Raw genomic sequence first — 15,520 nt, forward strand, 5'->3', positions numbered from 1 at the left:
AGTGTGATTAATACATGATGTATGCTAATATTGTGGAGAGTAGAGACACTTATTAATGTTTTATGCTAATAAATATTTTAAAGAGTAGAGACACAGTGTGATTATTACTATGATTGAAAATCAATTTAGACGAAGACATACAAAGAAGTAATTATCACAATTAGCGATTTATTTTTGGCTGGTAAAAAAATCTGTTTGGCTGGTAAAAAAAATCATCTACTCGCCAGTTGGCTGGTAAGCCAAAAAGTTAGTTTCCTCCCCTGGACCCACTCCTATCCGAGCTCTGGGAGGGTCATCAAGGAGAAGCCGCCTTGTCTCAGTCCTTGCCCCACAATGGTGGAATGAACTACAGTACCCACCCCAGTTAGGACAGCCGAAACCCGCCCAATCTTTCGCCGTCGACTAAAGACGGACTTCTTCAACCATTATCTGAAAAAATTTAAATAATAAATAAAAGAATTTAACCCTATTTAACTATCATGCACTTATAATAAATAAACTAACCTACACTGTAGCACTCAACACTTTGATGAACATTGTTATTCATTGTTGTGCCCTTCCTGATGACTTGTCGTACAGAACTTCTAAGTCGCTTTGGATAAAAGCGTCAGCTAAATGACTAAATGTAAATGTCATAGAAATGAAAGCAAGATAATTGAGATAAAAAGATTATTGTGCCACATGCCGCGTTGCTCTAATTTTGTCCACCCTTCCTTCACAGCGGTTCTTTTATTCACTTTCACCACATCTGCTCTGAGTTTGACACTTTGTCAGCCAAGTTACACATTAACGTGCAGAGAGCAAGAAGTAGTAACTTACCTATATCTTAACATAGCAACCTGTATCTACTAGCTGCTAAAGCTAACTACTGTAGCAGCCAACTTCAATTGCTTGCTAATAAAAAAAATGCCATCTCGGTCTCCACAAAGCCCCGTGAATAGATGTAAACAATTAAACACTTAAACTAAGCCAACAGTTGTGCAAAATAGTTATTTTCACAGTGATGTTTCACAGGAAGTTTATTCCTGTTTTGTTTCAAATGAGTGAAGCACTTTATCTCCTGAGTCTCAGGCTGGCGATGTGAACTAGAGGTCAACCGATTAGTCGGCAAATCGGTATCGGCCATTTATGTTACCGATATCCTGCCGTTTGATTAGCTGACTTTAAATGGCTCTGGTGGGATATGTATTTAAGCTAGTGTGAAGATACTGTCATCATATTAAACTAGAGATCTTGACGAACCCAAAGGTACCATTTCATGCTAGCTTACTGGCAAAGGGTTGACTTTGCCCTAGGGATGCTCCGTTATTGGTATCGGTATCGGCCGCCAATATCAGTAATATAGCTGGATCGGGTATCGGTAAAAATATATATATATATCGGAATTTTTATTTATTTTTTATAATAAATAAAATAAGAAATAACCATTCAGTACATTTATATCTATGTGTTAATTTGTTACATTTAGTTTCACTAAGTTAGGAAAGTAATGTTTTAAGTCAAGCCTGATGTTGCCTTGCACAAAAGAATGATCCCAGTCTCTTCCACACAGTGACAGTGAGGCATACAGTTTACTAATGAATGAAGTTTATTTTCTGTCTTTGTTTACAACAAATCAAAAACACACTTGTGATCCTTTACAATTCTTAAAAACCAAAAAAAAGTGGATCATTTTATTAATTTTTTTTTAACTTTTTTGGAAAATAAAATTGGACAATGGGTATCTGATCGGTATCGGTATTGGCCGATACCCAAACCCAGGTATCGGTATCGGGACTGAAAAAGTCGGTACATCCCTACTTTGCCCCAAAGTTAAGCTATTTTAAGGAAAGTGTCATGGGCATGGCCATTTTCAAAGGGGTCCCTTGACTTCTCATGTAAAGATATCTGAGTGAGAATGGGCTCAATAGAACCACACAAGACTCCTCTCTTCACAGCCAGTCTCATTTATGTGAGTCACATGCAGTATTGGGCCAAAATACATAATTTGTGTGCAACATATCTACTCACCGGGTGCAGTTCGGTTTTTGTGTAAAATGTTGTGCAAGACGGTGATCTATTTTGTTCCCCTCTACGCACAGTACTTAAAACCACATAGAAATGCTTTAAAATCTATCTATCTCTATCTCTATCTCTCTCTATCTCTATCTCTATCTATCTATCTATCTATACAACCCAAGCTCTGAAAATTGATACAAACCCAAGCGATGGCATCATTGTTTGGATATTGAAACATTATTTGAAAAGCCCTAACATACATTCAAAATATGAAATAAATCACCATTTAAAAGTATGTCCCTGTTGCTAAAAAAATAATTACTTGCCGGTGTAGCTGGTAAAATTAATTGCCCCGCTGCTACGCACTTCTGTGTCACGGTGGGTACCTGACGCATTGTATCATTAATTATATGCCGTCTTTGCAGTGGAAATGGCAGACGTTCAAAGTCATAACATGTGCAACATGTCAGACGTTCTCTCTCTCTCTCTCTCTCTCTCTCTCTCTCTCTCTCTCTCTCCCCCCCAAAAAGGAAGGTAGCTATGAATCAATAGATAAAAAGCAGGAACGGAATGTAGATTACTCATGTACAGTAGGCATCCATACTACAACACAGCATTTACAGACATACATAAACGTCATGGCTCATCTCCTACTCTGGGTATTCAGTAGGTGGTGTCAGAGAGGCAACTACCCATGTGACCTAAAGATGGTACTACTGCACTTGAAAAACATTTCTGTCCCTGATGTGCTGTTATCACTGAGTGAATTGGACATTCTGTACATCATCTATTTCAGTGTTGGAGACCAGACTGAGTGGCTGTAGCCATGGATGGCAGTAAAGGCAATGACAGCAGCTTGGTTCCCAGCTTAGGGGACCTGGATGACTTCCTTAACAAGCACAACTCCAACTTTGTGTGGCTCCTCGTGGGTAAGTGGGCCTTGTCTCTGTTAGAGAATTCTAATGTCCCTATTTCTCTCCAGGCCTCATGGCCTATTTCTGAGTGAACCTTGCACATTCTTAAAAGGGATAATTCAGATAATTAGTGTATGCATACTGCATAGACATTAGCTTACTTACCAACCGGTCGAAGTTCATGTTCCAAGCGAGCCGGGCAGCTTCAGTCAGGCAGTGAATGGGATCCAGAAACAAAAGATTTAATCCACACCACAACATGCAAACAAAGGTTTTAACCATCCACAACAGAATGCTATGGTCCAAATGTATTTCCTACTGTATGCTTGATTCTTCTCTCAGACCGACACAATGTATTGGAACTAGCTAGCTGGATAGCCCCGGTGCTTCCTCAATAAACGGAAGTTTCAAGACATCACTTTGGTCTGAGTGAACATTGGTATTATTTTATTAATTTTTACATTGGGTATGTCTACTGTATATAGTATACAATATATGAAAGCAGCTATTTTTATTGCTTAGCTGAAAACCATCTCTTTCACTTAAAAATGATCGCATCAGAACTGTAAAAGTAAAAGGCAATGAACGTAAGGTTATCCTATAACCCTAGTTATATGAATACTGGCTGAGCGTCTCGCTCTGCCTACTGAGATACATCACTATCTCCAGCACCTAGTGTGCTCTGGGAAACAAAACAAATGCACCCACTTGCACTTGTCTCTCACCGGGTCTATTTTCATACTGGAAAACCACCTCTGTATCCTCCTCATGAAGAGGAGGCCAAGAGGGACCACAGAGTGAGCAGATGCCATCATACCGAGCAGGCACATCACAGACAGCGCCGTAACCGTCCTAGGACGGAACCTCCCGAGCGCGCCGAGAACATCCACTCGCCGCCGCTCTGAGAGGGATGCCCATATAGACCTGGGCCCTCATTCATCAACGTGTTCTACGCACAGATCTGTGCTTACCCTGTGCGTACGATCATTTCTAAGCAAAGAGTGGGATTCATCAATTTCGATTTGAACTTGACTCCGTGCTTACATCTACGCACAGGTCAGACCAGGCGTACCTGGCGCCCAGTGGTAGAATATATTATTACAACAAGGAAATGAGCTTCTGTGCATAATAACACTGGCATGTTCTGTACGAACCGTAGTTCATTATAGTTCATTGTAAAATAGCAACAGTAGTGTAATTATGGTCAAAACCCTATAAATAGCATTTGGAATAATAGATCTTTCTCTAAGAATGAATGCAGCATGGTTTATATAGCGTTATCGGAATATACGGGGTGTAGGCTACTGACTGACTGCGCTCCGCGTAGCTTGATTGATTGATTGATTGGAAAGTTTATTAACAGATTGCAGAATGGGTACAGTACAGTACAGCTCAGTACATACAATTGTTAATTGGGGATGCAGACCAACTTTCGTCTTGTTTACATCAGGGTCCCCCATTTTCAATTCATCATAAATCATAAAGCTCAACTCGTTATTATTTTGCGCAGACCGCAGAAACACGGGAACGTCTTGATTATATTTAAAAGGCTTTACGTTAAACGAAACAAGTGGAATTTCGAAGCTGTAAGCAGAATACAAGTCATATGAATATAGTGTTCTTCCCCCTTTTTACTGTATAAGAAAGAATAGAAAACGCATTGCAATGACACCAGATAGTGGACAGACTATGTATATGATGGGATTCAAGTTCGCGTTTTTGTTGATCATAGGCATGCTGTCAGAGTATGATATCTTCAAACATTCTAGAACATTTGTCGTCACAGATCATGTCCTAATAGAACATAGGCTATGGCATGGATCGTGATATTGTGTGGACTGTAATTATTACTGTACCGGTACCACCCATTGTGACAACAGCCTTGTGAGTCCCGCACACAAACATGATGGAATTCAAGTTCATGTATTGAAAGGCAGGCTACATCATACATGCAGTGAGATTCATTGCTACCCAATACTGACATCAAAATAGATTGTAGTATGCCTCTAGAAATCATATGCAGCAGGTAGAAAATTGACGGGAGATCCATCGCGATTTGGAATAAAATTGAGGAGAACTTTAATCCCTGGGTATTAATCAAACAACACGGGAAAAGGCAGTCATATTCCAGCGCGGTCTTTATTAGCCGACAACAAAATAGATGCCTCTAAAAATCATATAGCCAATCGAACACAACTAATAAAGGCATTCATATTACAGCACGGTTATAATGACACACAACCAACGCCAAACAGTGGTCAACGAACGGTCTTTATTAGTATTTTGAGCTGTCCAGGCAGAATTGCAGCAATGGTCTTAGGGAGCCGTTGATATCTGACATCACCGTTTACAAGTCCGCCTTTTATTTATCCCATAATACGCGATAGTGTCTTCTTGGTTCGACAGCAGTGAACAATCTTCGTGGAGTTTCTCAGAGTTCCGCTCGGGTCCGTCCATTATTTCACATCCCATGGGGGGTGTTTCCTCATTTTCATGACCATATATGGATAATCATGCACGAGCATTGACGGTAGAACAAAGTGGTATTCATCAACACGGAGGAGCATAGAGCCTGCGTACGCACCGTGTGATGAATCCCGACTTCCCTGTGCGTACACTAGTTCTACATTCCGTGCGTACGTGTGGAAGTAGGTCAAGTTCTACGCACACATTGATGAATGAGGGCCCTTGAGCTTAGAAATAAGCCCAAGTACTCCACCTGTTGACTGGGAAGAGGAGTACTCTTCTACCAATCTACAGCAAAACCCAGGCTGGTGAGGAATTCCACCACCTGCCTGGTATGAGACCCGGCGATCTTCTCTGACCGGCCGAGGACCAGAACGTCGTCCAGGGTAGAATACAATTCATATCCCCCTGACGATGCAGAGGCCCCAGCGCGGTCTCCACGCACTTGGTGAAGATGCGAGGAGCCAGAGAATAGCCGAACGGCAGCCTCTGGTACTCGTACGCTAAGCCCTGAAAAAGGAAGCGTAGGTACGTCCTAGGAGGGAAGATCGGGATGCGAATACGCATCTTTCAGGTCTATGTAGGTGAACCAGTCCCCCACCTGACGGCGCTTAACAGGTGGGTGACGGTAGGGGTGGACGGTATGGTCTAAAATTTATATCACGGTATAATTTGAAGCATAAACGGTAACGGTATATATCACGGTATTAGGGTTTCCGTTAGAATTTTTTTTTGCCTGATAGGCAGGCTATATAAAGAATGACATCCTCAAGGCATGTAGATTTATAATATTTTAACTTAAAACTAGGCTACTTTTGCGTATACAGTCAATATATTCCAAATAAAATAAGTCCCGAGTCGAGACTCCGTGCTGCTCCCAACGAATCCCAATAGTATGCAACTGCAGAGTTGCAGAGCAGGGGCGCTTTTAGGTCCGGTCACAGGCCCGCTCCACAGCGCCCCCCACCCAACGGCTGAATTGCCAATGGCTGAATTGGAGTATTGCACTGTGCAGCCACAGCTGTCCAGCTCTGCGGCTCTGCAGCTGCATGCTTCTTGCAAAATCCAGCATCCAGCTCCCGCTGCCCAGCCGTCGTTATCGGAACACTACACACATATCATAATGTTCACAGCAAACTGTAGTTGATCACCAGGTATGTTTTATTAACGTTGAATAATTCATATAAGAAAAAAAACGACCTTTCTCCACTGGTTAAAAATGCCAGGAACTGAAATTGAAACTTGCTGTGCGCCGCGGTGATATGTGTTTATTATGAAATGACAATTGCGTGTTGACACGAAGCCTCCTAAATAACTTTTTCCAGTTTGCACATATCTATTATCTATGACTAATTCTATCTATTTTTAGGGGCAAATGCGAGTGAAATAGTCGCGCTGTGGTTACATGACGTCATTGCTATTTTAGAGCTGCTCTACCGGTTACAAGGTATAGTCAAAATCCATACCATAGAGCAAATTCATACCGTTTATACCATTTATACCGTCCACCCCTAATCAACATTCTGAACCTTCCATGGGACAGGTCCAGTATGGGTCTGACACTCTCACACATTGACACATTCTCGGGCACCAGAGAATATCGGGAGGAAACGGCGTTCATCGCGTCCTCCCATGGGACCACGACGACGGCCTGCTTCGCCGCCAGAGAACTGTTGTATATTTCCAGAGCTTTATTCGCTTGTTGCACCATACAGCATGGACCAAAACAAAGATACAACTTACAGCATGAACAGGAAGTACTAATTATCTGTTTACAAGCAGAGGTGGTATTTACTGATAGTGCCATCCAATGGTAAGGTAAAAGTACTGTATTACAACACACTCACTTAATTTTACAATGGCATTCAAGTCCCTTTAAATAATATTACAACACTCTCACTTAATTTTACAATGGTATTAAGTGCCTATAAATAATATTACAGAGCCATGCTCTCCTTCATAAGAAGAAATGTCAAGAAAAAATATCTTTAAACAACAAAAAATAAAATTTTCTTTAAGAAAAAACGTTTTTTTACAATGCTTTTACTGGAACTCTTTTTCACATATTTTCAGACTTGCTTTGACCAGGCAGCGTTCGGCGTTCACCTGTCAAGCACAAACAACCACTCTATTTAAATAGGAAAAAGTCCAATCTCTCCCCTAAGGTACTCAAACTTCTGTTTAGTCAGTGGCTTGGTAAAGATGTCCGCTTTCATGTCATTTGTTGGACAATATTGCAGTTCTATTTGCCCATTCTGCACACATTCACGGATGTAGTGGTAGCGAATGTCTGTGTTTTGTCCTGGAGTGGTTCACGGGATTCTTCGCGGTTGCGATGGCTCCTTGGTTGTCTTCCAGGATCACTGTGGACGTAGCCTCCACTCCGAGATCGCTCAGTAGTCGTCTCAGCCAGATACCTTCTTGAGCAGCTTGACTGAGTGCGATGTACTCAGCTTCTGCTGTTGAAAGTGCAACTGTTGCCTGTTGCTAAGCCAGCTCACCGCTCCTCCACACAGTAGAAAGATGTTGCCTGTTGTTAAGCGGCGGTCATCCTGATCAGCAGCCCAGTCAGCATCTGAGAATCCAATCAAAGCTCCAGAGTCTGACTGCTCATACTTGAGAGCAAGGTTCACTGTCCCTTTCAAGTATCGAAGTATCCTCTTCACAGCAGTCCGATGTGAAGCATCTGGATTTGCATTGAACTTTGACACAGCACTCACTGCTTGAGCTATGTCTGGTCGTGTGGCCATTGCAGCATACAGCAGACTTCCTACCATTGACTGATAGGTATGTCTTACTGTCTGACACCATCACTTTTCCTCAATTTGACATTGCCATCAGCAGGAGTTGCTACAGGATTTGCATTATCCATTCCATATTTCTGAAGTATGGTTTCAATGTACTGCTTCTGATGAAGAAATACACTGTTCTTATTTCGGATCACTGAGATGCCCAGGATATAGGACAGCTCACCCATGTCTTTCATCTTGTAGCGCTCCTTGAGAGCCATTTTCAGCTCGTTCATGCTCTCAGTCGACTCCGTTATCAGAATGAGATCATCAACGTAAACTGCAAGTATTTCAAGCTGTTGTCTTGATCTCACAAACACACAGGGGTCTGATGTGCTCTGTGTGAATCCAATTTCCATCATGAACTGTGTGAAAGCCTTGCTCCAGCAGCGAGGAGACTGCTTCAGTCCATGGATCGATTTTTTTAGTTTGCATACCAGGTGTTCCTCCCCTGGTTTGATGTAGCCCTCTGGTTGCTCCATGTAGAGTTCCTCTTCCAGGTGTCCATTAAGGAATGCAGTTACGACGTCCATCTGGTGCACCTGTAGATTGTTTTGAATAGCAAAGGACAGTAATGTACGAATAGAGCTGAATCGTACCACAGGTGAAAACGTTTCATCATAGTCAGCACCATACAACTGTGAGTAGCCCTTGGCGACGAGTCTGCATTTGTGTATCTCCACTCGTCCATCACTGTGATGCTTGACTTTGAACACCCATCTTGATCCTACTGCCTTTCTTTCTCTTGGTAAATCCACTAAGTCCCATGTCTCATTTTCCAGCAGTGACTCATATTCCAAATCAGCCGCCTCCTGCCATTCCTTTGCATTAGGACTCACCATTGCTTCTTTCAGTGTGATTGGATATGTGCATAAGCAACACAGCCAAACACCTTCATGTGACTCATGTCAGGTTTTTTTCCACACCATCTCTCATAGGGAGTCTCTTGCTTCAGGACAGATGTGGGCAGCCTGTTCTGTATGTAAGCTGCGGTGGCTACAGCCTCTGCCCAGTACATCTTCTGCAACTTAGCATGTGACAGCATGCTTCTAGCTGCTTCAACTAATGTCCTATTTTTTCTTGGGGCCCATAGTCCTTTAGCTTTTAGCAAGTGCTCCATCTGAAACTTCCATGTTGCCCAGTTCTCTGGTCCGCTCAGCCGGTCAATAAACAGCTTGTCATCCATTGTGAAATCCCACAACACTGTTCATCTCACACAAAACTCTGTGTAGCTTCTTAGTGTTGTTCTGGGCCCATAACCTGTTGTATATTTCCAGAGCTTTATTCGCTTGTTGCACCATACAGCATGGACCAAAACAAAGATACAACTTACAGCATGAACAGGAAGTACTAATTATCTATTTACAAGCAGAGGTGGTATTTACTGATAGTGCCATCCAGTGGTAAGTAGGGATGGGTACCGAATTCGGTACTTTTGAGGTACCGAACCGAAACACGTCGGTACTACAGAGTATCGAATCAAGTGAGATACCCAAAAAAATTCCGCACAATATATGCTTACCTAGGATTTGACTTGATTCAACAACAAAGCAGTCGGAGCAATGACAAGCCGAAAACGGTCGAAATTGTAGTTATTTGAAGTTTGGATTTTTTTTTTTTTTTACGACTGGAAATAAAATTTCTTGAGACCCAAGTACCGAAAAAAGGTACCGTTGGGTACCGGTATCGATTCACAGGTTCAAATGTGAGAGGTACCCATCCCTAGTGGTAAGGTAAAAGTACTGTATTACAACAAGAACGAATCTCCTCGGCCAGGGCTGTCACTGCCGCGGACTCTGATAATAGTGTACCAAACCCAAAAACGGAGGGCGGGGGTGTGTAAAATGTAACACAAGCGCCACCCTCAGTGTTCTCTCCATCCACACCGACATATGGCTACTACTGCAGCCATACGTGGTAAAAATTCCAAAGCGCCCCCGCCGCCAACTGCCGCTGGTCTGCTAGGAATCGTAGATAGGTGGCCCGGTCCCTCCCGCTGTGCGTCGTCAACCCTGGTCTCGCCAACCTCGCGAGCAGGGTGTCCCGTGTAGCCGGGATATCGCATCCTGACTCTACCAACGAGGCAATCGCACCCAAGGGGGGGACCCCGACAGAAGGGGCGGTCTGATACGGGGGAGTGGCCATCACCCCTGGTGACATAGGCTCCCCCGCTGAGCATCTTCCCGGCTTAGCTTGCTGAGGACAGCCTGCTCTGCAGCTGGACATGCATGGTGTGTGGTCCCACACTGCCCGATAGGGTGGGTCTCTACACACCGTAGCCCTGTAGTGATATTACTACCACCCAAATTACGCGTGCCTATCTGACCACCACTGGATCGGAAGTCCAGACGGGGGAGGCACTAACGTAATACCCGGCCTGGCGAGGGCGGGGCTGGGGGGAACCCACCCTGCGACCTCCTCGGCCTAGAGTTCCCCCTCTGACAAAATGTTTTAGATACAGGGAACCCTGCTCTGTCGACAGATACAACACCAGGCTCACCAAACACAGACGCAGGACGTGTGGTGTGGGAGCCGCTTGACAGCACAGCATTCTCATAGACAGACCCAGGCCTAGCTAGCAACTGGGTGTCAGCCCCTGTCTCCATGAGAAGCGAAATGTGGGGCCGCTTGCGCTTCACTGGAAGAACGCGGCCCGCCGCCAAAGGGGACAAATCAGAGCCCTGAGTCCCGTAGCGTAGCGGGGGGGAGTAACCGGAGAGCGTGCTAGACACAGCTAGATGGCAACGTTTTTTTTAGGGCTTGCCCATCTAATATAGCTGATCCCTCGGGCCGCCGAGGCTGTTGGCCTTGTGATCACCTGTTTTCCTGTCCAGGGTATCTCATGCGGGGGAAACATGGCCGGGGGCCTCGCCGCAGCCGCTGGCGAGGCCGTGCTCTCACCTCTGGCTGCGCGGTGTGGGGCCCAGGTCAAATACCGCCCGCGCCTCCGTGGACAGACCAAGGTCCACCCGCGGAGAGGGGAGCCCTGAGGAGGAGACCCCTCCCCTCCTCAAGGGGACATTGCTCCAACCAAGATGCCTGTGAACAACCGTTGACAGCATCCTAGCCCTCCCTGCGGTTATAGCTTGCGGCTGGGTCAAAAACTGAATAACCTCAAAACCTTGCGCAATGGTTTTGACGTCGGCTAGCCCTAAGGCCCCACCACCCGACACCATTTTTGACAGAAAAGCAGCCAATTGAGCAATGTTGTTAGTTGCTGCTAAATTCTGTACCGCGGTGGTATAAGCTTCAACAGCCCACCAGCCACCTGCCGGGCCGACTCGCCTTTTGGCGTCGGCCGGGCGGGATACCGTTCCACCATGTCAGGGCAAAGGACCGATGCCACCTGCACCACTAAGCACGGAACACCAGTGGCGGCTGCTGACCAAAGTCTACTACTAGTGAAGCACTGCTCCACTAGTAGGCATGCAACAACCTCCCCTGCGGTGTGCACCCGTGACGGGATAAATGAATGAATGAATGAATGAAAACTCTAACATATTGCAGAATGGGCTAGCCCAATACACACAATTGTTAAGGGGATGCAGACCAGAGAAAACGTTAGTCCTGTCTACATCAGGGTCCCCCATTTTCAATTCATAGATTCACAAAATGCACACCTGCCCTGAGCCCTGTCGTCAGCCCATCCACCCATGTAAAGGGTAAATAAGCCTCCGCTAAACCCCCAACATTAGACACAGATTGACCGTCAGCATGAATGGTTAAGAGGAGGGAAGAGTAAAGACAGCCCCGGCGGGGTACATGGGAACGGCACTCCAACATTGTAGCATTAGCATTAGCTGCGCGCTAGGATACTTGGAAAAACATCTCAAAAGTGAGTCATGATGACCACGTTTATCCAAATATCCCGCCCCCTGCGCCAATACATCACTTGGTCGTCTCACGAGCCAACGAGCAGTATTACCCATGCCAGTACCAATGCCTGCTAGCGCAGGTCCTACCTGGGCGCGACATGGCTCGACTGCCAACCGTTGCGCGAAGTCCCTCGGTCCGCTGTCATGCGACGAGGAAAAAACAGGACAGGACTGCCGCGCTGTTAGGACGTGCCGAGAAGGTTCCGGGGGCTGGCGAACTTCTGGCGAATTCCCAACATTGTGTAATTTCTCCTTACGCTTCATAACAATCTCCAGTTCAGAAGTGCATCTGAGCTGCTTCCACGTTGGAAACGAATGAGGAAGGGTGAGGCGTGACCACTTCCGGCGTAATATAGAGGACGCATGAGAGTGGCGTGGTCACGTGCAAGTGGGTGCATTTGTTTTGTTTCCCAGAGCACACTAGGTGCTGGAGATAGTGATGTATCTCGGTAGGCAGAGCGAGACGCGAAGCCAGATGATATATAACAGTAGGTTGTTCTGTTGCACTTTTTTTGATCCACTTTTTCTCCCATTTTTTCTATTTTTCTCCCATCCCAATTTCGTATTCAATTTCCCCTGTCTCGAACGGTGTTTCATGCCTCCCACAAGCCGGCTGCAATGTGGACGAAGCCATACATAGTAGTGTTGTCACGATACTATATATATATATATATATTTTTTTTTTTTTTTTTTTTTTAAACAAATTTAGCTTTTGTTGCTGGTTGATTCTCCTCAGCTTCTCTCTGGTACTATAAGATAAGATAAATATAACACTTTTAAAACCCTTTGTTTATCTTTAGATCACACATTTAAAAAGAACTGTTCATCTCACTTCAATCATTTTTATTGCAGATGCAGAAGTTAGAACATAGTATTTTCTCAAGCAGACAGATGTAAACACTCACTGTAATCTGTGTTGCATGTACCTGACAAACTGAACTGTTTGTATTACAGTTGGTAACAGTTTTGATAAAGATAACAGGGCGAGGGCTATATGTGTAACATATATAACTTCACAACAGCAAAATTACTAGTACTAGTAGTAGTAAACAATAATTAAAACTTTTTTTTGCATTAGTGAAAACAATAAGGACACATTCAAAAGGCAGGGTAAGAAAAAAGTGCAATCTTATGCATTTTCAAGTCAAGTTCTTCTTAGGTAGTGCATTACCTTCTCATACCATTACACCTACTAATACCACCTTCTCATACCTTCTCATACAACCTTCTAATACCTTCTCATACCACCTTCTCATACCACCTACTAATACCTTCTCATACCACCTTCTAATACCTTCTCATTACACCTACTAATACCTTCTCATACCACCTTCTAATACCTTCTCATACCACCTTCTAATACCTTCTAATACCTTCTCATTACACCTACTAATACCTTCTCATACCACCTTCTCATACCTTCTCATACCACCTACTAATACCTTCTCATACCACCTTCTAATACCTTCTCATACCACCTTCTCATACCTTCTCATACCACCTACACCTACTAATACCTTCTCATACCAACTTCTAATACCTTCATACCACCTACTAATACCTTCTCATACCACCTTCTAATACCTTCTCATACCACCTTCTCATACCTTCTACATTACCTAGTGATACACATAAAGCATAAGAGCCGTGGAAGGCTCGCCGTCGTCGGGTAGAGTAATCCAATATACAGGTCCAGTCGCTCTTGACCCGGAGCTCCTCGGATGCAATCACCACTAGGGGTCTGACCAGCCTGGATAAGCGTCCAGATAACGTCAGGAACGATGGGGGTACTGATAACTGTAGGACTCGAACCGAACGATGCACAATACCTACTTAGTACTTATACCTTATCATACCTTATATAAAGGCCTCAAGTAAAAAAAAAAACTGCAATCTTATGCATTTTCAAGTAGCAGCCAGCAACTAGCAAATGAAACAATATTCTTCTTGAGGTAGGGCATTTAGACAGCAGAATGACTAAAACAATAATTCAAACTTTTTTGCATTAAGCACACATTCAAAAGGCACTAAAGTGCAAGTACAAAAAAAAAGTGCATTTTCAAGTTAAATTCTTTTTAAATAGGTAGTGCACTTATTCAACGGCCTCAGACTAATCACACATAAGGTGGTGCAAGTAGTGTAATAATGTACTAGCCTAAAGTTTCTTTACAACTTTCAGATTTTTTGCTAGGAACACCAGCATGTCAATGTGCTCCTCTGTAAGCCGTGCCCTTCTTGGACTGCAAATGAGCCCTGACGTACTAAATACACGTTCTGAAGCTGAGCTTGAAGCAGAGATGCACAAATACTTTTTCGCCAGCTGGGCAAGGTGAGGTAAAGTTCTCTCATGTGTCCTCCACCATGCGAGTGGGTCGTCTCCTGCGCTGAGTTCAGGCATCTTTTCATATATTGTGAACTCGTTTTTTAGTTCAGCCTCTGCGTCCTCTGCATCCTCGCCACCACCATGTTGACCCTTCTTTTCCCCCTGTATGCTGGTTAACAGTCCCTTCAGATCCGTTCTACTTTTCTTCGCTGGTACGCCTGGTAGTGGTAGTGGTTGCATGGCAGTGGCACATGGAGGAGGAGGAGCGGGTGTTTGTCTTCCTGTTTCAGTGCGAGTGTCCATCAGATTTCGTTTGACCTCGTCTCTTAACATAACAAAACTGTCCTTGAACCTTGGGTCGAGAAACGTGGCTGTGTTCAACACCAGCTGCAGAGCCCCGTCGACGTCGTTATATCGTTCGTTGAGATCTGTACCAATATTTTCTTTAAGTTCACATTTGAGGAGGCTGTCATTTTCCTCAATGGTCAAAGTTGAAGATAACTTCCAAATTAGGGGCAGGACAGAGGAGAGTGTGGTGTGCTTTTCACCACTAAGGGCATCAGTGAAAGAGCTGACAGGGCTCAATATATCTTTTACAGTCTCAAGAATTGTAATGTCTGAATCTTTAGGCATGAGGTGCCATTTCTTCCGATCGTCGGCTAGAACTGAACAGACCGCTTGCTGCTGTTCCAGAAATCTCGCCACCATTTGATACGCTGAGTCCCAGCGTGTCGGCTCATCATGGATCAGTTTGTGTTCAGGCAGTTGCAACTCTTTTTGCTTCTGCTTCAGCTGTCGGGACATCTTTGGTGACCTGCTGAAGGCAGACACTGTCTTTCTCAGCCTCGACAGTGCTGCAGACACACGGCCTACATCCAGACCCTTGCTAATGGCTAGGTGAAGGTTGTGCCCAAAGCAGGGGACCCATGTGAAGTCCTGCTTAAATGCTTTCTTGTTATTTGAGGCATTATCAGTGGTGATGCCACTGCCAGCCATATTTGACATGTCCAGCTTCCATGTTTCATGTACCATCTCCTCCAACGCCTCTCTCAAACTGTCCCCCGTGTGCTCTGAGTGCAGCCCAACACAGCCCAAACACCAGCTCTGCATGTCCCAGGATTCTGTAATAAACTGCAGAGTTACTGCCATGAATGT

The 15,520-nt window shown here is 44.5% G+C and overlaps 1 protein-coding gene across 1 annotated transcript in view; it reads left to right on the plus strand.

Moving 5' to 3' along the window:
* Positions 1–15,520, plus strand: part of kiaa1109 (KIAA1109) — a 347,797-nt gene that overhangs the window by 25,138 nt on the left and 307,139 nt on the right. The window contains exon 2 of the mRNA XM_084310762.1: positions 2,795–2,927. Coding sequence (XP_084166888.1) covers positions 2,825–2,927 — 103 coding nt within the window. The 5' untranslated portion in view covers positions 2,795–2,824. The remainder of the gene's footprint in view (positions 1–2,794; positions 2,928–15,520) is intronic.

Source organism: Notolepis coatsorum (assembly GCF_963971535.1).
Source record: "Notolepis coatsorum genome assembly, chromosome: 3".
Taxonomy (NCBI): domain Eukaryota; kingdom Metazoa; phylum Chordata; class Actinopteri; order Aulopiformes; family Paralepididae; genus Notolepis; species Notolepis coatsorum.